Source organism: Procambarus clarkii, chromosome 28 (assembly GCF_040958095.1).
Source record: "Procambarus clarkii isolate CNS0578487 chromosome 28, FALCON_Pclarkii_2.0, whole genome shotgun sequence".
In the NCBI taxonomy this organism is placed as follows: domain Eukaryota; kingdom Metazoa; phylum Arthropoda; class Malacostraca; order Decapoda; family Cambaridae; genus Procambarus; species Procambarus clarkii.
This window is the reverse complement of record NC_091177.1, coordinates 28961507-28987316: the sequence shown is the minus strand read 5'-3', so window position 1 is coordinate 28987316 and position 25810 is coordinate 28961507. Positions and strand designations below refer to the sequence as shown.

The 25810-nt window shown below is 42.8% G+C and overlaps 1 protein-coding gene across 1 annotated transcript in view; it reads left to right on the top strand.

The window, feature by feature from the left end:
• LOC138369452 (uncharacterized) overlaps positions 1 to 25810 on the top strand; it is a 166327-nt gene that overhangs the window by 39840 nt on the left and 100677 nt on the right. The window contains exons 4-6 of the mRNA XM_069332699.1: positions 792 to 1015; positions 1260 to 1388; positions 16522 to 16680. Of these exons, the coding sequence (XP_069188800.1) occupies positions 792 to 1015; positions 1260 to 1388; positions 16522 to 16680 (512 nt within the window). The remainder of the gene's footprint in view (positions 1 to 791; positions 1016 to 1259; positions 1389 to 16521; positions 16681 to 25810) is intronic.

The window sequence follows — 25810 nt, the reverse complement described above, 5'->3', positions numbered from 1 at the left end:
TATTAAATATGACCGAAAAAGTAAGATTAATAATTCTAACACGAATTTTCTCAATCTTTCGTACATTACGCTTCACTGTTGGAGGTAAATCAAAAATCACTTCTCCAAAATTCATTTTTATTTCTAGTCTGACGCGACACGGGCGCGTTTCGTAAAACTTATTACATTTTCAAAGACTTCACAAATACACAACTGATTAGAACTTACGTCTCTCTGATATTATATCTACATATTATATCTCTGATATATATATCTACTTCCCACCTCACTCAAATGTAGATATAATATCAGAGAGACGTAAGTTCTAATCAGTTGTGTATTTGTGAAGTCTTTGAAAATGTAATAAGTTTTACGAAACGCGCCCGTGTCGCGTCAGACTAGAAATAAAAATGAATTTTGGAGAAGTGATTTTTGATTTACCTCCAACAGTGAAGCGTAATGTACGAAAGATTGAGAAAATTCGTGTTAGAATTATTAATCTTACTTTTTCGGTCATATTTAATAATATATATATATATATATATATATATATATATATATATATATATATATATATATATATATATATATATATATATATGTGTGTGTGTGTTATATGCTATGTTACATAGTAATAACAAAAAATATTTTTTCTTATGGTATATACCAGTTGTGTACACTGCTTGGGGAAGGTAGGTCACTCTCTCATCACTACTGTTGATGTTGCTCACAATTACATTACTGTTGTGGCGGATTGATAATTTTTTGGGTAAGTAGTTCCCACATAACGTCTTCTCTGTTGACGTCAACAGCTGCGGCAGGTGTCGTGGTGCGTGACGGTGGTGGTGGTGAGCGACGACCTCGCCATCCTCGCCGCCTTCGCCCAGTGGTCCCTCAAGGGCCGCTTGGTGGGTCCAGCAACCAGGCTCCTCGCTGTCACCAACGCTTCCTTGGTCAATAATCCTGACCTCAGCAGGACCTACTCCATGATGAATGCTGTCTTGCTTGCAGTACAATATTCACGGAATTCCTTATGGTAAGTAATATTATTTTCTTGCATATTTTATAATATTAAATATGCTGCAATATATCACAATGTTGGCAAAGGATTTACATGCTACAGAATAAAATATAAGATGCTTCCTAAGAAAGTTATAGAAAATAGAGATATGGTTTAGTGTGGGCCTCGATGGAGCTTATATCATTCTGCATTAGAAAAGCATAACATAACTGAAGGTCAATATAATGTTATTTATTACATTTTACTTATGTCCATAAAGGTGTGGAGTGTACCTACACCTTCCGTACAGTCCCCAGGGCGCCCAGGCGCTGAAGGTGGCCTCCTGGACGCCCCACCAAGGCCTCGCTCTCACCTCCAGCCTCCCGCTCTTCCCCAACAAGTTTTCAAGGTACGTTCTTGTTGGTGTTTTAAAGAAGCCCAGGCCCTGATTCTGGCCTCCTGGGTGACCAACAGAGACCTAGTTCGCTCATCCTGCTGTTCCTTTACAAATTCTCCAAGAAATACTCACAGAAATCACAATAGCGTGATACTTCACGATCGCATAGTTTGAGTAAGTTTGTATTAATTTAGGAAGATGGGGTGATACAATTATAATATCTCTCTCTAACGATATGAATGGAGAGGTGGAAAAACTGTAACTATATTTTTACTCATCTTTAAGATACTTACTTGGAGAACAAATCCACAAGGGCAAGTAAGTATTTGTTCTCCAAGTAAGTATCTTAAAGATGAGTAAAAATATAGTTACAGTTTTTCCACCTCTCCCTTCATATCGTTAGAGAAAGATATTATAATTGTATCACCCTATCTTCCTAAATTAATACAAACTTATTCAAACTATGCGATCGAATATACAAATAAATACTATTTAAGGTAACACCGTTCCAGTTTTCTAAGGTGAATTTTTCCAGAGGGCACAAAAAATGAAGAAAACGGCATACTTAAACATTCATAGGGATTATTCAGCACAAAAATGTATTTGATTAGGCCTATGATAGCAAATACTAACCCTAGGATTCCTTGAACAGGTTAGGTTTGTCGAGTTTAGGAACTTTAGAACTTTTCCACTTCTTTAGAGTACCATTTGGACCCGCTGAATAAAACAAAACTAGACCTTTTTTACAGACCAGCAGTTCATTTGGTATGTTTGACCAAATAATTGCTATAGGACCGATCAATATTGGAGGATGGACTGGATTTTAACAAGAGCTATCATTATAAAATATATGATGTCTTGTACCATAACACGTGTCTTGTTCCATGACACGTGTCTTGTACCATATCACGTGTCTTGTTTCCATGGCACGTGTCTTGTTCCATGACACGTGTCTTGTACCATATCACGTGTCTTGTTCCCATGGCACGTGTCTTGTAGCAGAGCACGTGTCTTGTACCATGGCACGTGTCTTGTACCATTGCACGTGTCTTGTACCATGACACGTGTCTTGTATCATGGCATGTGTCTTGTACCATGGCACGTGTCTTGTACCATGACACGTGTCTTGTTCCATGGCACGTGACTTGTACCATATCACGTGTCTTGTACCATGGCATGTGTCTTGTAGCAGGGCACGTGTCTTGTACCATGGCACGTGTCTTGTACCATGACACGTGCCATGGTGCCATGGTTTTCCTCTTGTATTATGGCACGTTCCTTGCACTGCTTCTCATATTAACACAAATATATTTATAAAAAAATTATAAAAATTGTACAATGAATAATAAGGAAAATGGTAATTACAATAAAAACAATAGGCAATGGTAATGTCTTCTCACAGACATCAGACATAATAACAGGATAAAAACCCATACCTATGTATTTTAAAAATTTATGTTAAGAATACACAAAGTCTTTTGCACTCTACTGAGTGCTTTGTCAAGGTCTGAGTGTGTGGTTAGGACGAGACTTACATATCAATGACTACTGAGTCTGCTACCGATTGAATGATGAAGATTAAGCCACCCACGAGGTGGCACGGGCATTCACCACGGGTAAGTGGTAAATGCTTGGAGTGAATGTGATCTTTGGTCGTGAAAGGATATTTGTGCTGACCTCGCATTTAAATTGTCAGTCTTGTTCTATGCGGCTGCTATCTCGGGGAGGATACTGTTTGACAATATTTGTGAGGATGTCCAGTTGCTGGACGCCTTTTTTGACCAGCCCCCTCCCTGTACAGCTCGCTGCTGCCGTGAGGGGGCTTGGTGGGCGGCTGCTTGAGTGTGATGCTCCTTGGGACAGTCCCCCTGTCTTTTTGATGCCTTGTGCTCCTGCTGCTGTCCTCGCAAATTTTGCTGGATGCCTTTTCCATTTCCTTTTGTTTCGTTTTCTCCCCCCCCTCTCTTTTCCTTTCTCGTTGTCATTTCCTGCTGACCTTGTGCATGTTTTAATCATTCTTTTGGCCTTCTTTTGTTTTGACGCCCGGGTGTTTGATGAGGGTACTCTTGCACCCGTACAACTGTAGTACCCAACGTCTCGAGCGAGGGGAACTTTTTATTGTCAATCCCCCTTTCGTCACTGAACCCGATCTCGACAGACTATCGGTTCTTCAGGTGGAGTTTGTGGGGCGTATACTCACGACGCACCCCTAGGGAGCCCCGGCTTGATAGGCGATAGCTTCTTGTTGGGTGTCCTGCCTCTAATTGTGGTTCCATGGTGGGTGTGGGGGGCACATTCGTGGATGAGAGTGTTTTTTTCATATCTTTGTTGATGAATGTTCCTCTTGTATCCTCTCAGGCTCGTGGGGTGGGCGACCAAGCCACTAAGTCGGACTGTATTGGAAGACCGGGCTCTGTAGCCCCCGCTGCGTTGGGCCCCGACCTTGCTCCTCCTTTGACCCTCCTGACTACTCCCCTCGGCTCCCCTCCCTCCTCTGTGGTTGGGTCGAGCCCCAAGCCTCCAGTGGTGACTACCTCGTCCCCTGGCAGGGCTCAGTCTCTTGTTGTAACTACTGCACCTTTTAACCCCCCTTTCTCTCTGGGGTTCTCAACGCCGTCTTCGACACGGCTGCAATCGCTCTATTCCTTCCCGTTCTGATGCTTATCAAGCCTTGTTTGGTCGTGCTTCGTGGGCCAAATACTTTGATCTCCTCCCTCTTGATTCTGCGCCTCCTGACGATTTCTCCTTTCATAGGCACCTTGTTGATTCCGTAGATGCCTCTGTCACCTTCAATCCCACCCGTCTCAGTACCTGTGTCATTGATGCTCCTTCTCAGGATGCGGCCTCCCACTTGGCTGCTTTATCCTGCCTTGGCGAGACCCCTGTTTGGGTCTCCAAGAACGCTCGGTTGAACGCCAGTGTTGGCACTATTCTCCTCCCGCACCATGTTGCAACCGGTGTTCGAAATCTACAGGACTGCCACGGTGATATTCACCATATCCTTGAGGCCCTGGGCCATTCTGTCTTCCAGGTCGACACGTTTACTCGTCCCCCTCGTGGTCGTCGCCGTCAGCCCCTTCGGGTTGTGAAGGTTACTTTTGATGGTAGGACCCTTCCGCCCTCTGTTGTTCTTGCTGGTGCCAGGTGCTCCGTCCAGGAGTACATTCCCTCTCCTCGGCTCTGTAATAAGTGCTGGAGATTTGGGCATGGTGTCCCCCTGCTGCTCTGGAACTGTCTCTCTCTGTCCTTTGTGTGGGGGCGAAGATCACTCTAAGTCGGAGTGCACTTCTTCCCAGGTTTGCTGCCTCAATTGGGGTGAGGCCCACTCTACCTTCTCCTGTGCGTGTACTCATTACAAGCTTGAGGCAGCCGTCCTCAACTTGAAGCTTCCGGGAGCGTTTATCTTTTCCTGAGGCGAGGTGCCAGGTTCGCCGGCTCCCGCCTTATGCTAACGTCTCTTATGCTCACGTGTTGCGCTCTTCCTCTCCTCGTCCTTCCCACCTTCCTCAGACTCACAACCGTTTCCGGGCCTTGGACCCTGATACGCCCACTGCCCCCTCCTCTGTTCCTTTGAGTTCTGTCCCGAAGGGTCCCCCTTCTGGTCCTCTGTCTGCGGTTCCCCTTCTTTCTGCCCTGTCTGTCATGTCTCCAGTGTCCTCTTGCTCGTCTCCCTCCGGTCCTCCTTCCCATCATTCTCCTCCATCTCTTGGCTCTCCCCACCGCCTGTCAGTGTGGGCTGATGTCCATCGCTCTCCCAACGGCCGTCGTGTGTGCTCTCGTTCAGCTTCTGTTGAGACGCTGGAATCCGTTGCGCAGTACGTAGTTGCTGGGACACCTGTCTCTTTACGTCAGAAGCATAAGCCTGGCTCCTTTCCTTCCTCGTCCCCGGCGGGCAAGAAGACTTCGCTTTCTTCCTCGGCCCCCTGCTTCTACCTCTCTCGCTTCTTCCGCTCCCATTTCGGTGGCTGCGCCCCCTGTTCCTGCTATGGAGGTTTCTTTGGCCCCCGCTTCCCTCTCGGTTGCTGCCCTTGCTGAGGTGCGCTCCCCTTTTTCTACTCCTCCTCTTCCTGCTGCTGTCCTTGACTGCTCCTCTCGGTTGTCTTCTCCTCTTCCTCCTCCTCCGGACCCCGCCCGTCCACCTCTGGTCTGTTCTCCCGCTTCCTTCCCTTCGTCTTTGCTCAGTTTACTCATGCCCCCTAATCCTGATTTTGCTGACCCCTGATCCCGACCCAGATCTTCTTTAACGTGCTATGTTCCTCTTTCGCCTTTGTTTCTTCCATGTTCTCTGTTGTTGTTCTTTCTCTTTTCGTCGATGTCTATTATTCAATGGAACGTTCGGGGTTATTACGCCAATTTCCTTGAACTCCAACTTCTGATTTTGCGGTTTTCGCCCCTTTGTGTCTGCCTGCAGGAGCCGAAGCTTGGTGCTCGTCCTAGTCGTTTTCGTGGCTATTCCTTTCTCTCCCCCCCCCCCCAGCTGTTGCTTGGGTTCCTATCTCTTCTGTTCTCTTGATTTGTTCTGATGTTCGCTTTGTCCCCTTGCTTTTTCCTTCGCCTCTCCATTGTTCTGCTGCTCGTATCTTTGTAGGGAAATAATACACCGTTTGTTCCATTTATCTCCCCCCGAGTGTCCCGCTTTCTCTTCCAGATCTGAAACACCTACTGGACTCCTTGCCGGAGCCTGGGCTCCTGCTGGGTGATTTCAATTGTCGTCATTTCCATTGGGGTGATGTTTTGACGAACACCCGGGGCCGCCTTCTTGAGCCGTTTATCCTCTTTTCTTCCCTGTCACTTCTGAATTCTGGTGAGCCCACGCATTTGGACTCTCGGACACGCACCCTTTCCTGACTTGATCTTTCTCTTTGCTCGTCTTCTCTTTACTTAGATTTCACGTGGCAGGTTCTTGAGATATTAACACTAAGTAAGGCTTCAAGCACTTCCACTAACACGATAACATCATTTATATTTGCCAACATCCAGGGTATAAAAACACGCAAAACCAACAAAGTTCAATTTATAGATGGTCTCCTTCATGAGGCAAATGCAGTGTTTGCAGCCCTAACAGAAACCCACACAAAGGACTACCATGATGGTGAAATATGGATCTCAGAGTACAATCTTTTCAGATGTGATAGGAAACACCGGCTTCAGGGTGGGGTCAGCCTCTACATCAAAGACACACTCATCTGTACTGAGCTGCTAAACACCTCAAATGATATGGTGGAAGTGCTGATAATCAAAATAGAGATTTTAAATGTAGTTATTGTCCTCGTATATAAGTCACCGGAGGCAAACCCTCAGCAGTTTAAAGACCAACTAATGAAAATAGAACACTGCTTGGAAAACCTCACAAATCCAGCTCCGAACATCATCCTGCTTGGGGACTTCAACCTACGGCACCTGAAATGGAAGCACCTGGCTAATACAGTAATATCAGAAAGAATACCAGGAAGTAGCCTAAATGAACAGGCACATGCAAATGACCTGCTATGGATGTGCGACAGGTTTGCCTTAAATCAGCAAATAGTAGAACCAACTAGGAAGGAGAACACGCTGGACCTCATTTTCACTAATAATGATGAATTGATCAGGAACATAATGATTACAAATACCTGTTACTCAGATCACAACTTAATTGAAGTTATGACAACCATGGGGAGTAGACCTTCAAAACCAGTCCAGATTCCCGGTGGAGGAGATTTCAGCAAATTCAACTTCAATAATAAACAGATAAACTGGGAGCAAATAAACCAGGACTTCACAGAAATAAACTGGGAAGAACAGCTAGAAAATGCAAACCTGAACCAGTGCCTGGAAAAAATAAGCGCAGTATCACTAGAAATATGTTCAAACCGCATACCTCTAAGAAAAAAGAGGAAGAGATGCAGATTGGAACGGGAACGTCGTTCCCTATATAGTCGAAGAAAACGAATCGCGGAACAACTTGAGAGTCGCACCCTATCTCAAGAACGGCGAAGAAGGTTAGGTAGAGAAATAGAAACAATTGAACGGAAGCTACAAGAATCATACAAAACCCAGGAGAGGCAAAGAGAGCAAAAGGCCATCAGTGAAATAGAAAGAAATCCGAAATATTTTTTCTTCTATGCAAAATCAAGATCAAAAACCACATCTAGTATCGGGCCCCTGCGAAAGGGAGATGGAACTTTCACCGATGACAACAAAGAAATGAGCGAGCTACTGAGGACGCAGTACGACTCTGTTTTCAGCGAGCCATTAAACACACTAAAGATTGATAACCCAAATGAATTTTTCATGGATACGATACCAACATCAAATCATATATCAGACGTCACCCTATCCCCACTGGATTTTGAAGAAGCCATAAACAGTATGCCTATGCACTCTGCACCAGGCCCGGATTCTTGGAACTCCATATTCATAAAGAACTGTAAAAAACCACTATCGCAGGCCCTCCACATTCTGTGGAGACAAAGCCTAGATACTGGCGTTATTCCTGATATACTAAAAACAGCAGAGATAGCACCACTTCATAAAGGAGGAAATAAGGCAGAGGCAAAAAATTACAGACCGATAGCGCTAACATCGCACATCATAAAAATTTTTGAGAGAGTGCTAAGAAGTAAAATCACAAAATACATGGAATCACAGCAACTCCATAACCCCGGACAACATGGTTTCAGAACAGGGCGCTCTTGCCTGTCGCAGTTGCTGGACCACTATGATATGGCATTAGATGCTATGGAAGACAAACATAAACGCGGATGTAATTTACACAGATTTCGCAAAAGCTTTTGATAAATGTGACCATGGTGTTATTGCACATAAAATGCGTTCAAAAGGAATTACCGGAAAAATAGGCAGATGGATCTACAATTTCCTGACCAACAGAACCCAATGTGTAATAGTCAACAAAATAAAATCCAGCCCATCAACCGTGAAGAGCTCAGTCCCCCAGGGTACTGTGCTTGCTCCAGTACTTTTTCTCATCCTCATTTCGGACATAGACAAGAACACAACCTATAGCACTGTATCATCCTTTGCAGATGACACTAGGATCTTCATGAGAGTAGGCAACATAGAGGACACGGCGAACCTCCAGTCAGATGTAGATCAGGTCTTTCTATGGGCTACAGAAAATAATATAGTGTTTAACGAAGATAAGTTCCAGCTCATGCGCTATGGAAAAAAATGAAAATATAAAAACGGAAACCACGTACAAAACTCAGGCAAATCATGACATAGAACGAAAAGGCAATGTAAAGGATCTGGGTGTACTCATGTCGGAAGACCTTACCTTTAAAGAACACAATAAAGTAGCCGTCACAACTGCAAGAAAAATGACAGGTTGGATAACAAGAACTTTTCACACTAGAGATGCTATACCGATGATGATACTTTTCAAAACGCTTGTGCTCTCTAGAGTGGAGTACTGCTGCACAATGGCAGCACCTTTCAAAGCTGGAGAAATTACTGAACTGAAGAGCGTGCAGAGATCCTTTACTGCTAGAATCCACTCAGTAAAACATCTAAACTACTGGGACCGACTAAAGAGCCTAAAACTGTACTCCCTTGAGCGCAGGCGGGAGAGGTACATAATAATTTACACGTGGAAAATATTAGAGGGGCTGGTCCCAAACCTGCACACAGAAATAACATCACATGAGACCAGAAGACATGGCAGGATGTGCAGAATACCCCCGTTGAAAAACAGAGGTGCAACTAGTACTCTGAGAGAGAACTCTATCAACATCAGAGGTCCGAGACTGTTCAACACGCTTCCACTACACATAAGGGGCATAACTGGCCGACCCCTCACAGTGTTCAAGAGAGAACTGGATAAGCACCTCCAAAGGATACCTGATCAACCAGGCTGTGACTCGTACGTCAGGCTGCGAGCAGCCGCGTCCAACAGCCTGGTTAATCAGTCCGGCAACCAGGAGGCCTGGTCGACGACCGGGCCGCGGGGACGCTAAGCCCCGGAAGCACCTCAAGGTAACCTCAATGTAAGGTTACCTCCATGGCAGTGACCATTTCCCCATCCTTGTTACCTTCTTCTCTTTTCTCCCTCCCCTCTCCTTCCCTAGGTGGCAGTTTGCTAAGGCGGACTGGAACCTATTTACCCTCAGTGCTGCTCTCTCTGACCTCACCCTTCTGCCTCTCCATCACTCTCCTCCTTTTTCAAGAGACTGTCTTCGACGCTGTCCTCCGCTCTATTCCTCGCTCTTCCTCTCGGGGTCCACGGAAGTGCATTCCCTGGTGAAATGCGGATTGTGCTCGGGCTGTCTGCTGTAAGCGTACAGCCTGGAAGAGACACCGCCGTCGGTAGACGACCGGTTCTTTTCTTTTCTTTCATAAGGTGAGTGCGGTGGCCCATAGGGCCATCCGTACGGCTAAACGTGAATGTTGGGCATCTTATGTCTCCACCATTACGTCCGAAACTCCTCTGCCATAGATCTGAAAGCGTATCCGCAAAATAGCAGGTAAGTTCGTTCCTGATGTTTCGCCGGTCCTTCACCTCCGTGGTACTCTTGTGGCGGACCCGTTGCAGGTCGCTACCGAACTGTGTTCCCACTTTTCTTCTCTTAGCTCTGGTCTTCATCTTCCCAAATCTTTCCTTCTTCGTAAACCTGTCCTTGAATCTCGTACTTTAGATTTCTGCACGCGTCTTCGGCTTCCCTTTAACGATCCCTTCTCTCCCTCTGAACTTTGTTCTGCCCTGGCCCTCTGCGGTTCTACGGCGGCGGGCTCCGATGGCATTCATTATGAGATGCTTCGCCATCTCCCTCCGTGCACGTCTCAGCATTTACTGCGTCTGTATAATCGGATCTGGGAGTCGTCGTCAGTCCCTGAGGACTGGCTCGATGCCATTGTCCTCCCTGTTCGAAAACCAGGGTCTCTGGGAACATCCCCTAAGGACTTTCGGCCTATTGCCCTCACAAGTTGTGTCTGCAAACTCTTTGAACGTACGGTTAACGTTCGTCTGATGTGGTTCCTGGAACACCATCACCTCCTCTCCCCTTCTGAATTTGGTTTCCGCAAGTGCCGCAGCACAACAGATGTCCTGGTAAACTTGGAGGTCTATATTCGTACTGCTTTTGCTGCGAAGACCTCCGTTGTTGCCATCCTTTTTGACCTGGAAAAGGCTTACGACACTACCTGGCGGTATCATATTCTATCCCAGCTTCATTCTTTTGGCCTTCGTGGTTGTCTCCTTCTCTTTCTCCGCAGCTTCCTCTCTCGTCGTTCCTTTCAAGTGAGGCTTGGTACAGCTCTCCCTGCCTCTTTTCAGCAATACAAAGGTGTGCCCCAGGGTAGTATTCTGAGAACTACTCTTTTTCTGGTTGCCCTCAATGGTCTTCTTTCCTCTCTTCCTTCAGGCGTCTTCTCTGCTCTCTATGTCGATGATCTTACCATTTGCTGTCAGGGTGATGATTCGCCTCTCCTTCAACGCCGGCTTCAACTTGCGGATGATGCTGTGTCGTCTTGGGCCACCGATCATGGCTTCAAGTTCTCTATTACTAAGACTTGTGCCATGAATTTTACTCGGAAACGGGTCGTTCTTCGTCCCTCTTTGTCAATTTATGGTCGTCCTCTTGAGTACAAAGATTCCGCAAAGCTTTTGGGGTTATTCTTTGACACTCGTTTGTCTTGGTCTCCCCATATCTCTTACCTCCGTGTTGAGTGCTCTAAGGCCCTTACCCTCCTTCGGGTATTGTCCCATACATCTTGGGGAGCAGATAGGCGCACTCTCCTTGCTGTACATTCCTCTCTCGTCCTGTCTAAGCTCGATTATGGTTGCCCTGCTTACTCGTCTGCTTCTCCTTCTACTCTTCGCCGTCTTAATGCTTTGCATCATACTGGGTTGCGCCTCAGTTCTGGTGCCTTTCGTTCGACTCCCGTCCTCAGTTTGTATGTTGACACTGGCTTCCTATGTCTCCAGGACCGCCGTGATCGCTTCTGTCTTCGCTATCATGCGCGGTCCTTGCAACATCCTTTCTCTCGCCTCTGTCGTGCTTTAACTTTTACCCTTCCTGCAGTTCCTGTTCCTCTTCACCACCTACCTCTTTCTGTTCCGTTATCTCGCTTGCAGGATTCTCTTTCCGTTCATATTTCTAATATTTCTCCTCATGTTGTTCCCTCTTTGACCCCACGGAGAGTCCCCCTTCCGCAGTTTTGTTCATCCTTGACCCGCATCACTAAAACTTTTACCCCTCCTACGGTTCTAAAACGCCTTTTCCTTGAGAACTTTTCTTCTCACTCCCACTCCGTTTCCGTCTTCACCAATGGGTCTAAGTCTGCGGATGGTGTTGGCTACTCTGTGGTTTTCCTGATCGCACTTATATGTGTCGCTTACCTCCGGAGATTAGAATCTTCAAAGTGGAGCTTTATGCTATTCCCTATGCTCTTCGTCTTTTGCTTTCTCGTTGTCAATCTTCCTTTGTGGCTGTTGTTGACTCTCGTAGCGCCCTCATAGCTCTCGGGTTCTTTAATCCAGTTCCTCCAGTAGTTGTCGAGATCCAGCATTAGCCGTTTCTTGTTCACAGTAAATTTAAGTCGGTTGAGTTTTGTTTGGTTCCCAGCCATATTGGTGTCTCTTTAATTGAGCGTGCGGATGCTGCCGCCAGGGAAGCTATCCGCTCTTGTCCCATCTCTCGTAAAGGTATTCCTTATTCCGACTTTTACCCTGTTATCCATTTCTCCATCCTTACCCGTTGGCAGGCTTGTTAGTCGTCTGTTACTGGTAACAAACTACGTACTCTTAAATGTTGTTTTCTCGTGGCCGTCCTCCTACCACCGTAACCGACGATGGGAAATGGCTCTGGCGAGATTGCGTATTGACCATACTCGCTTAACTCATGGTCACTTGATGGAGTGCCGCCCTGCTCCTTATTGTCCTAATTGCATTGTCCCTCTTACGGTCGTGCATATCCTTCTTGAATGTCCTGACTTCCAGGACGAGCGTGTGTCTTGCTTTCTGACCGCCCCTCGCGGTCACCTGTACCTCGATAGAATTCTTGGTGACTCGGATACTTTTGATATATTTGACGTAGTCTTTAACCAATCTGCTGTTTCCCTGTGGATTCCTTTCGGGATATTTAACCTGTCTAACATGGTGGCCCAAAGATACCTTATTGAATAGGGCGAACCTTCTGCTACTCTCTGTTATAGATGGGCTTTGTTGAGGTGTGCTGGTGTTTTGGTGATTATGTTTTTTTATGTACATTACACTGAGTTGGATTGTTCTGTGGTTAACTGGATGACGAGTTGCCAATTTAGTAGTTTCATCGGCCTTCCAATTTAATGGATTTCTAAATGGGATGGGATCCAGTTTAAGAATATGTTGAGTCTTTTGCCTTTAGCTACTGTTCCTTGATACAAAATGGTGGTAATTATTTCACTCGTTGTCTGTCCATTGCTTTTTTCCTAATATTTGAAGTGCAGCTTTTGAGTTTGTCTGTGTGATTGCATTTTGAGTGTTTTGTGCAATCACATATGCGATTGCCAGTTGTATGGCAAACAGCTCAGTTTGGGTTGATGATACTGGTCCTCCCAGTCTCCAATACGCCTGTTCACTGTCTGTGCAGCGAGCAGCACCAGCACTCTCTCAGAGGGAGGGAGGGGGGGGGGGGTAGAAATAGCCTAAGCTACTCTATCCCTTTGATATGTATTTCTTTCTTGTCTCAATAAACATACTTGAACCAGCACTCTTATATTCTGTATCAACCGATCCGTCTGTGAAGATGTGGGGTGGCTCCTGCTGCTGCACATTTTATTTTCCATGAAGTGAGTTTGGATTGTTTTATCATAGAAAGACTTTTAAATCGGAAGATGTTCTATTACTGTTTTGAAGGTAGGCTCCTCCCACTGTTGGGAGCAGGTGTAGTTTGGGTGTGGATGATCACCTCCTCTATTATGAATCATGCTTTTTAATTGTAACCTGATAAGGACTTCTCCCACTCTGGTTGCTTAAAAATTTCGTTGTTTTGGCCACGTCCAACCATCAAAGCCTGTCGTACTGGGGAAACAATTATTTTACTGATAATCGTAGCTGTTCTTTGAGATATTCTTTCTTGGAGAGAGGGCAAACATGTTTCCATTCTAAGAGTTTTAAGTCTGGTCGACATAGAGGCTCCCAGGGTAGCTCGCATAGCATTGTAATGTGCTACTTCAAGTTTTTTCTACTGATCTGGTGATAGACATATGAGTGCAGGTGCTGCATAGTCGATCACTGAGCTGACTATCTGAACATAATATGTGCGAAGGACTTGCAGATTGGTGTCTCTAGCGAGGAAGATTAGTGGCATGAGGATAGCCGTCCTGGCCGCCGTTCTGTCTCTCAAGTAAGTGACCTCAGCATTTAGAATTTATGTGTGTGTCCAGGAGTATTCTTAGATTCTGATGGGTCTACCAATTCTATTGGTTGGTTAACCTGTACTTTTAGTTGGTTGTTGGGCTTCAATATTTTTTATGGTCATGGCCTTTGTCTTATTGGGGTTGAGTTTTATACCAATCTGCTTTGCCTCTTCATTGATGTTGTCTAAGCATTTGGGTGCAAGGCAGGCCGCATTCCTTCCTTTTATGCTGATGACAAAATTGTCTGCATAGTTTAGCAGCCTGCAGTGTTGTGGAAGTTTCAGCCTAATTATTCTTTCCATTAAACAGTTGAAGAGTAGGGGCCTGAGAATGCCTCTTTGCAGAGTACCATTTTCATGTCTTTTGTGTTCCGAGACTGTGCCTTGAAGCTTTACTCTTGCTTCTCTGTTTATGAGAGTTTTTGGTCCAGGAGAACAGATTGCCTTTTACCTCTTTGTCGATGAAGCAGTAAGGAATAGCTGGGGTGCTACCCAGTTCAAAGGATTTCTTGATGTCCCAGGAATATCAGTGTTTCTGGTCCGTCATTTAGGTGGGCTAACAGAGTGATAATACATTTGACCGTGCCAACCCCTTTTTATAAAAGCATATATGTCCTGGCGCAGTTTGAGCATTTTCCACTCAAGTCTGTTGAGTGCCATTCTATCAGCCATCTTGGCGGCATAGCTTTAGATAGAAATGGGCCTTGGATTACCTGGATCTTTTGCAATTGGGATTGTCACTGTGTCTGACATATTCAAAACTGTAGGTCTAGTTTGAGAAGTCCAGGCTAGATCTATTAACCTTAGGTTTGCAGCGTCTCCCTCTGGGACGAGGTTCCTAATCATCTTATAGGTTATTTTGTTGTCTGCAGGAGATGTATCTTTGGAGTTTTTCTTAGCACATTTCAGTTCATCCAGTGCCTGAGGGTTATAAGTGTCAGAGGGTTCTGCACATGCTGTTAGGATTCTGTGCCACCTATCTTCATCTAATTATTTCTGCACTGCTAGTACATCTGGTGGAAGGTGATTACTGGTTGATCTTTCTGCAAATCTGGTTGCCAGTACTTCGGCTTCCCGTTGAGGATCCTTGGGGTGTGGGGCTTTTGGTGTTTTATTTCCTTTGGCCCTGTGGATTTACTGCCACATCTCTCCAAGAGAGATGTGTTCATTCAGAAGTAATTAGCATTTCAGCCACTTTTGTTCTTTGATCATCCTGATCTTTACATGCACATATTCCTTGACCTCATAAAGTAAGGTTCTGTTGCGGTCACTTGGCTGCTTTTTGTATAGCTTCCCTGTGCTGTTGAGTCTATGACTGAGTTCTTTGACACGTTCGCAATAGTACCAGTGACATTTGTGGTGTCTGGTGGACTGTTTTATAGTGGAAATGAGTGTTGGCTACATATTGATTTGTTTTGACAAAATCTTGTTCTGCCTGATTAATTTCTTCGGGAACAACGTAGTTTCTATCCCACCATGAAATGAAGTATTCAAAGCGGTCCCATTTTGGTATAGCGAAGTACAAGGCTTCTGGTGGATGTGGAGGTGGAGGTGGGGTGGGTAGATAAAACTTTAAATCAATTTGGACCCCATAGTGGTCGTTTTTGAGTGTGGGCTCTACTGACCATCTTGCTGCATCTGTGAGGGAGGGTGAAATGAAGGTAAGGTCTGGTCTGTCTCCTTGGATGTGGGTGGGTTCATTCTTGTTTAGGATTTGAATTTCAGGTATCTGGTCTAGCAGATCCTCTATGCAAGTGCAGACCTCATTTGTTGTGTTCGAGCTCAGTGGCAAACGAAAATAGGCATTGAAATTACCACAAAGTATTGGGTTTGAGGTGGTCGCGGGTCCAAATAATACGGAAAGATCCATCTCAGCACGTGGAGACCTGTAAACATTGGCCACTTCAAGTTTGTCGTGTCTTAGTTCAATGGATACTCTCATCACCTCTGTTCTTGGCAGACAATCTGGTGGGCTGAGCTTGGAGGTTCAGGTCCCTTTTCACATAGATGGCACATCCCCTGAATTGGCCGTAGGCCAATAGAAGGAAGAAGCTTCGATAGTTTGAGATATTTGCTTTTAATCTGTCTCGGTGCAAGGTATCATGTAATAGCAAAGTGTCTATGCCTTTGGTTGCTGCAACGCATTGCAGGTGTTGTAAACTTGCGCACAGCATTTGCACATTTCACTGCAGGATCTTTATTTTTCTTAGTCTTGGAACTTGTTGATATTACCGTTGCATCCATGGAGGTAAAGTCAAATGAACTCGTCATGGCAGTTAAAATTGGAGTTGAGGATCTTGGTATACTTGAAACTGACTTATCAAGATCGCTTTCAGAAGTACTGGACTCTACCTGTTTTTTATGAGGGTGTTTCCTGCCCTGCGTTCTTGAAGGTGAGGATATTTCTTTTTTCAAATTTCATGAACCTGTTCTCAATTGTCTTTCGAGTCTCCGTAGTTTGTTTGAAACCGTGTTTCAAAAGCATACTTTGGACCAATTTCATGACCAAGGCCTTAAGCCAGAGGATGTCCAATTGCAGGAGAGCAATACGTACTATTTTCTGGTGGTCTCCAGCCCACCCTGTGTCCTGGACAGAGATCTTCTCACCCTCCACCATGGCTGATGTGTCATGTGTTGTTTTTATGGGCAGGAGAGCTAGGCAGTCTTCACTTTGAAAAAATTACGATATTTCCATTTTAATATTATTGTAATGGCACACATGTCCTTTTTTTGTCATCTCATTTAAGTGTTGCTGTAGTAGGTAATGTAACGGAGATATTTTCCACTTAAAGACTGCCCTCTTCCCACAGGCTATCCAGTGGCCCAAATCTTGTGGTTATCTCAGAAACGTATCCAAGTCATGAAGCGGTGATGGTCGATGATCCCAAGGCCCCAGGAAGAAAGAGACTCGAGTTCCTCAGTCCCTTCGCCAAAGTGATCCAGGTTTTGGCTGACACTACAAATTTTATGTGAGTTCCTATTTTTTTTTTTTTTTTTTTGTGGGAGAGAGATAAATTATTGTATATTTCGAATTTGGGAATATGGTAACTACTTATTTAGGTAATTTGTGGTTATTGATTTACAATGATGGAGAGCAATGTCAGTTACAGAAAAAAACAAACGACAAAATTTTAACCCTTATATAATGCAATTAGATTCAGTCAGGTGCAAACTGTGTAAAATTAATCAATTTTTTTCTTGTTCTCTTGCATCATCAAGCCAAGAGCAAGGCGTAATTTATGTTCTTGTTGTTGTTGTTTCAGATTTAGCTACTCAGAACGAAGTGTCCATGTTGCACGGGCTATGGTGAGCCCGTAATTGGGTTCGGTTATTCGCGATAACCCTGTTTCTGTGATATTTGGGTCTAAGTTTGAAATGGAGGAGGGGATTCCTCCTTTTCCCTGTTTGTTTATCGCTTCTGTTTTAGTGCACTGGTTTTAGTCTTGTTTTATTAACATTATCTTGGTGACGGATGTAGATGCAGAATGCTCACTAGTGAGTTCCATTTCTCAACGGCTTTCTAATCATTGTAGTCGCGGTGGAATGTGCATCTAATGCAGCTGCTGTCGTTGGATTAATGTTGAGTTTGATGCGCAGGGCTTCAGTAGCTTCACATTCCAGTATGTAGTGCAATAGTGGGGCCTCCACTTCTGTTTCACAGATGTGACACTCTTTAACTATTGGGTTCATTACCTCCCAGCAGCACTTGTAACCAAGTCTGAGTCTGTGTATGGCTACTGCAATGTCTCTGGATATCTTTTTGCCAGGCTTGAATGAGGAGTAACCAGTGGCTTCTTCGTACCATATCGCAGTGGATCTTCCTTCCGCTACTTTGGCTCTGGGGCGACTTTTGATAGTTGAGAATATTTTCTTCTTGATTTGCTCCTTAATCTGTGAAAACCTTTCAGGTATTTGAACTTGTACACCAGATAGAGCAGTGGCAGTTTTTGCTAGTGAGTCTGCCTTTTCATTACCGTCTATGCCAATGTGACTTGGTATCCAATTTAGGGTGATTGACAGCCCTAAATTATGGTTTCTTTTCCTATATGTTGAATTTCTGTGAGGAGTTGTATATTATCTCTGTGCTGACTGGATAACAATGCCTGGAGCGAAGATTTAGAGTCGGTATGAATGATGACATCATGTAAATTATTCTCAATTGTATAGTTTATTGCCTCCTTCAGGGCATATAATTCTGTTTGCAATGTTGAGCACCCACTCTTCATGCTCCAGTAAGCTTCATGGTTGGTAGTGTAAACTGCTGCCCCAGCAGAACCTCTTTCTTGATCAACTGATCCGTCTGTGAAGATGTGAGTCGTTGTAGGTCTGAGATGATTTCCATTTGTTGTTTTATTACTTCCTTGAGCCTCTGCGAGTCACATGCTGATTTTTAAAATGGTAATCCTTCAATGACTATCCTTAGATTCGATTCTTCCCATGGAGGAGGCTGCCGAAAGTGTTGATATGGTCTGTCTTCCCCTTTGTTTTTAATGGTCCATTTCAGGTCCACTTTCTCTCGAATCTTGACCAGATTATCCATCCATGTGCTTGTTCTATATATAAGGTTTTTCTGAAAGGATCTCTGTATGCTGTCTTTTATTGACAGACTGGCGGTGGTTCCAATAAGTTTTGCTGTTATGGTGGCTATCCTTTGTTTCATCCTGTTTTCTAATGCTGGTAAATTGGTTTCCATTCTAAGGTTCACTCTACGCGTCCATATAGGTGCTCCCAGCATTGTTCTGAGAGCATCATTTTGAGACACTTCCAGTTTCTCCCATTGGTTATCACTGAGGGATGTAAGAGCAGGGGTAGCATAGTCAATGAGTGACCTAACTGCTTGAACGTAGTACATTTTGAGTACTGGTAGAGATGCATCCTCTCTAAGACTTGTCAAGAAGCGCAAAGCTGAGTTTCTGGCTTTACAGTGTTGCCGAAGATATTCAATTTCTTGAGTAAATTTCAATTGGTTGTCTATTATGACTCCTAGGTATTGAAAAGAGGTAACCCACTTAATTTCATGTCCTTGTATAGCAAGTCTGATGTTTTGAGTTCTCATTTTAACGGCCATTGCTTTTGTTTTATTGTTGTTTATTTTCACTGCTATGCGTTCCGCTTCCCTGCGGATAATATCTAGGCATTTTTGTGCATGGTTCCTTGCGCCTTTGCCATTGATGATGACCGCAAAGTCGTCTGCATACTTAAGAAGTTTTGCTTTTGGTAGCTTGAGCTCATGAATTGTTCCATGAGACAGTTGAAGAGGAAGGGGCTTAGTATTCCTTCCTACGGAGTTCCATTTTCCAACCTCTTTGAGGTCGATTTTTTCCTTGGAATTTGACTTTAGCTTCTCGGGTAAGCAGGCTTTCTATGGCAAAGGCAAGAGCGTGTCCTTTGATTTCCCTATCCACAAGGCAGCACAGTGTAGTTGGTAGTAGTAATTTCTGTTGAAAAATCGAATTTATATAAAAGAATAACAATCAAGTGGGAGCAAGAGAGAGGTGGTGGGGTGCACGAAAGTGTGACCAGTACCTAGCTTGGAAGGATGTCCTATTATAGCGTGCTGCATTTGATGTTGTGTTCTCCCTTCATAACTCGTTAGTTTATATGTACAATATTAATGATAACTGTATATTGTATATATGTATTATGGAAGGCATACCCAGTATTACGTTACCTGACAAATAATAATACTAACAAACCAGTATCGCAAGGTGACATCTTTAGGCGCAATATGTCTAACTCAGCACATACTACTGTTTATCTAATTTCAGCACTGAAATATTTTCCTCAATTCATAATGGATATTTATGTGGTATGAATTGTAAGGTAAATAATCACGAATCGTATGCATATTAAATTTGTCATTTCTACCGAGGATCTTTTTATTTCCAATAATTATTATTGCTAGCAGGATTATGGAAGTTAATAAATGATACAAAAGGGTTAATAATGTTATTCGATATCAAATAAATGCAGTAACATATGGTAAAAACTATTTAATATGTGAATATAAACAGAAATGTATCGAAATTTACATAATAATTTGTATTTAATTATTTTTTTCAAAAGATATTTAGCTGAACTTTGACATATTCGAATACACATCTCCAGCAATAGGGATTGGAAGTTAGAAGCAACTTTATAAACTAGAAACGCCCCTAACCATAGCCTTAATGTTTGACTTCTCATTTTTCCTAGGTAATATTTTTTTACATTTTCAGACCCTATTTTACTGCTCAATTTCCGAAGATTCTCATCATTCCTGCAATTTGTTTGCAATGTTTCCAGCTCAACAATATCCATACATATAAATTCAATTTCCACAGATACTTTAGAGGTCTAAATTTTCGTATATGTAAATTTACTTCAAATTTTGGGGTATGCATGATTTTTTTTACAGAAACCAAACATATATTGTGAATAGTTTTATATAATTGAAAACAATATCAGATGCTATTATAATAGTTTAATGGAATATATATACAAATGTAAATTGTCAATAGATTTTAATTTTTGAAAATAGTATTTTGTTAAAAAGTAAAAAAAATGTAAATATTTTACAATGAGGAAACTTTTACCAGTAGGAGACCATACAATTTCTATTTTGTCAAAGACATTTAATTGAAATTGAGCAAAAAGTAATAAAGTTGCACCTTGCATCTTCAGATGGCATGGTGCCATCTGAAGAGACAAGGCAGGGTGCCATCTTTCACAACTTTATGTGAAAGAGAACCTGACTACAACCACCAATGAGGAACTGAACACCATGGGATCCTCATAGTCTGTATTGTGTAATATACTAGCTCAAGAAGGTAACATACTGACAGTAGGATTATGCTACAGGGCTGACACAGCAGTAGCAGAGAAAGTTACTGATCTGTATAATGTGGTCAATACTGCGTCAAAAACAAAAACCTCCTATAATGGGCGATATTAACTACGAGAAATTGGACTGGGTATATCTAACATCGCAAGCAGCAGGACATCAATTTCTACACCTGGTACAGGACTCCGTTCACATATATCATGTGGTAGAGAGTAGTATAAACCGGGCCATAGACCGGCAATTTTCATTTTTTCCCATGCCGGTCTATGGCCCCTGGGTTTTACAAACTTTTTTCCCTATGCTGGACTATGGCCCCTGGGTTTTACAAACCTTTTTCCCTATGCCGGTCTATGGCCCCTGGGTTTTCTCGGAATTTTTTGCACCATGCCGGTCTGTGGCCCCTGGGTTTTACGAACTTTTTTCCCTATGCCGGACTATGGCCCCTGGGTTTTACAAACCTTTTTCCCTATGCCGGTCAATGGCCCCTGGGTTTTCTCGGATTTTTTTGCACCATGCCGGTCTGTGGCCCGTGTATTTTTCGTTACCCCAGTGACCCATGCACAGGCATCGCTAATGGTCAATGACGTCACCAGCTGTCCGCTCAGGCACAGGCACGTTCAAGGGGATGAAAATGCCGGTCTATGGCCCCTGGGTTTTCTCGGATTTTTTTCTCTATGCCGGTCTATGGCCCTTGGGTTTTCTCGGATTTTTTCTCAATGCCGGTCTATGGCCCCTAGGTTTTCTCTGATTTTTTCTCTATGCCGGTCTATGGCCCCAAGGTTTTCTCGGATTTTTTTCTCTATGCCGGTCTATGGCCCTTGGGTTTTCTCGGATTTTTTCTCTATGCCGGTCTATGGCCCCTAGGTTTTCTCTGATTTTTTCTCTATGCCGGTCTATGGCCCCAAGGTTTTCTCGGATTTTTTCTCTATGCCGGTCTATGGCCCCTGGGTTTTCCCAAAAATGTTTTCACCATGCCGGTCATTGGCTCCTGCCATTTTCGCTCAAGGGGATTAAACGGCCGCCTCCAGTCACCCCAAAATTTCGTTAGCTCAGTGACCCTGCACAGGCATGTTAAAGGGGATTAAAAAGCCGGTCATTGGCCCCAGGGTTTTCTCAAATTTTCTTTCATGGTCGGACCCATGCACAGGCATAGCCAATGGTCAATGACGTCACCAGCAAGCCGCGCAGCATTCCTGCACAGGCACGTTCAAGGGGATTAAAAAGCCAGTCTATGAGTTTTGTATTTTGCGTTACAACAGTGACCCCTGAAACCATCATCCCTAGTCTATTTTAAATTTCATATTTACTTTCGACCATCACCCATTACATGTATCAAAGGGGGAGCAACACAGAGAATGAAATACCATGTATCTCAACGTTCATCCCTGTAACTGAACCAGTATTTACCCAGGTCTTTTTTCCTAAATGTAAAACTTATCCAATTCATTCCTGTTCTGTTTCATGTTGATACGTTTAATAGGTTATTAATATCCCCCTTTACTATGACCATTCAGTCACACCTCTATAATGTCACCCCTATTTCTTCTTCGTCTTTCTAGAGAATGTAATTTAAGCTTTGACAATCTCCCTTGAAGGATCGTTTATTTCTCATAGGCAAAATAAAAATGAAAACCGCTATCGGTCATATATATGAAAAAAAACAGAGCCTTGGGCATTTGCAATTTCACTGCAAGTTCAGTAGTAATCCAATATTGACCCTAACCGTATACACATCTCACATTTGCTCAAAACATACCTCCCACACCTTACTGTAGCATATAACAAATCAAAAATACTCATTCAGTAAAAGCAAGCTTCTCATGTTTTGAAATAAGGCCTTCTGCAATTACCTGCTTTTCTGACGTCATCATTCCTAATGCGGCGCGAGGCGCCAACATGCTAAATGCGGACCCCAGGAGGTTCACACATAAGTGTGAACTCTTAATCAGGCTTAATACCTCAACTGTACTCTGTGCTTCATCAGAGTCGATATTCAGCTACATTGGCTCGTATTTTCGCTCATTGCTCTTATTTTCTGATATTCATAAACCCAATCAAACCATCCTAACCTAACTTATTATATATAACAAACAAATACATTCTACAGACCAGTTGTTGATGTTTATCGACGTCGCGAAAAGCGACCTCAGGTATCGGGATAAGGTATTGTTGGCCATTAGCGTATAAGTGTCAAGGCATCACAGCACCTGACTGGTCAACTATGTATGACGTCACCAGATAACCAATGCGACCTTTGGCATCCTACTGGCATGTGTATTTGATGATATTATTATTCAAAAATGGCTAGACTATCCATCCCCAACCTAACCTAATCAGAGGATTTAGAATATGCATTTTAGCCATCCGCAACTATAACCATTCATTATGCAATGTTAAGTTCAAAACTCAAATAGATGCCAAAATGTTGTACTGCAATTTAAGCAGAATCGTACATCTGGCAGCATAGCAGGTGAGCTGAACATAAGAATAAAGGTAACTGCAGAGGTCCTATTGGCCCAGGCTAACCATAGCCCGTGCTTCTTGCCCCGCTCCTGTGCCAGGTAAGTTACGGGCTCACCATAGCCCGTGCTACTTGGAACGTGTTCCGAGTAGCTGAATCTATAACAACAACAACATCCTATTGGCCCATACGAGGCAGCTCCTATATATTTCCACCCAATCTTATTCATATACCCTATGCTTAAAACAACCAAAGGATCCCACCTAAAGTATTAGTTTACAATAATAGTTTTAATAAATAGCTCTTATTATAGTTTTATACACAACAGCAATTATGAAACCCTATAGCTAGATATCGTACTATAATCCACAAGAAGACATTGAAAAACTTCAAGCTGATATTAATAAAGTTTTCGACTGGGCATCAGAAAATAACATGATGTTTAACAGTGATAAATTCCAGGTACTCAGGTACGGTAAAAATGAGGACCTTAAACATAATACAAAGTACAAAACACAATCAAATGTACCCATAGTAGGAAAACAGCATGTAAAGGATTTGGGAATAATAATGTCTGACGACCTAACGTTTAAGGAGCATAACCAAGCAAATATTGCGACAGCCAGAAAAATGATAGGATGGATTGCGAGAACTTTCAAATCTAGGGATCCCATCACAATGGTTGTACTCTTCAAGGTACTTGTGTTGTCCCGTCTTGAGTACTGCTCAGTACTCACTTCCCCCTTCAGAGCAGGAGAGATTGCTGAAATAGAGGGAATACAGAGAACATATACGGCACGCATAGACGCAATAAAGCACCTAAATTATTGGGATCGTCTCAAAGCCCTCCAAATGTACTCACTAGAAAGAAGACGAGAGAGATATCAAATAATATACACCTGGAAGATATTGGAGGGCCAAGTACCAAATCTACACAGAAAAATAACAACGTACTGGAGTGAACGATATGGAAGAAAATGTAGAATAGAACCAGTGAAGAGCAGAGGTGCCATAGGCACAATCAGAGAACACTGTATAAACATCAGAGGTCCGCGGTTGTTCAACGTCCTCCCAGCAAGCATAAGAAATATTGCAGGAACAACCGTGGACATTTTCAAGAGGAAACTAGATTTATTCCTCCAAGGAGTGCCTGACCAACCGGGCTGTGGTGGGTATGTGGGCCTGCGGGCCGCTCCAAGCAACAGCCTAGTGGACCAAACTCTCACAAGTCAAGCCTGGTCTCGGGCCGGGCTTGTGGAGTAGAAGAACTCCCAGAACCCCATCAACCAGGTATCAACCAGGTAAGTAGTTACCACACATCTGGCAGCAAAGCGGATTAGTAGCTTTGTTCATAGGCTAGTCAACTGTCCTCACATCCATCAAATAGCTATCCAAATGTCGCACCTCAATTCATCCATCTAGCAACTCAGCTGGATGCTAGCCACTATATTCATAGGCTAATCATTTCTACACCTCAAAAAAATCCTACTCTTGCTACGCAAATCAGCTAACTTGTTTCTAAACCAACACTCGCGAATACAATCATATTTACCTACACATACTCAACATCCCATACATTCATAGAGAATAGCCAAGTTTTTTGCCCCCATTTCCCCCATTAATCAGATGTAATTTATGTCATACACAGAAAATACAGCATTTACACACCAAATATGTCATTTATGCACAAAATATATTATTTACACTCAAAATATACCATCACACCAAAAAATATGACATTTACATACAAAATATGTCAGTTGCACACAAAAATATACCATTTACACAATATTGCATGTACGCTCAGAGTATGACATTTACACAAAGTATGGTATTTGCACAAATATTTCAAAACGCTTATGCATTTAGATAATAAAAAATGCGCTTTCACTAAAATTACACAATTTCATATACATAATTTTCACAAAATACCTATACATTGTCTCATAAACCAAAATACACTTACACCATAAAGATCTATTTTTTCAGATTACAGAGCTTACACAAAATACACAATTTGCACACAAAAATACAGTTGCACCAGTTCCACTTCAACAAATTAAAAACTCAGCTTACATAAATGCACTATTAGCACAAAAATTATTATAAAACATGGACAATTATCACAGAATTTGTGTAATTATTATACATCTTTTCACAATTAATACAAGAAAACTTGCTATATAATTACTCAACTTGCACAATGACAATCAATGCACAAAGGTATAAATAAACAATTCATTCATATGCAATTACACAACATGCGCAATTAATACACAACTTTCACAAATATTACACATCTTTCATAATTATTACACAACTTGCACAAATACATATCTAGCACAAGTACGTACAATACATAGCTACCCCAAATATGAAAATACACAACTAGCATAAATACACGATTTACACAAATACAATTGCTACATTTACACAACTTGTTCAAAAATAAAATCAATACACTACTTACCAAAATACGAACAATACATAACTAGCACATATTCATTAAATACACAACTATTTCCACAAATACACATACAAAACATATACAATTAATACATACAACTTGCACAAAACAATAAACAATTTATGGAAATATAATCAATACATAATTGCAATAATCATACAACTTATGCAAAATACATAATCTGCACAATTAATACACAAGTATATTAATTGTGCTATATATGTACAAATACAAACACAACCAACTAGGTCAAACAATACACAATTTGCATGATATTTTTCTGGGTATATTTAGGACATTAATTATAATATGCTGAGTTTAACCAACCCCCTAAAAGTCAGAATTTCA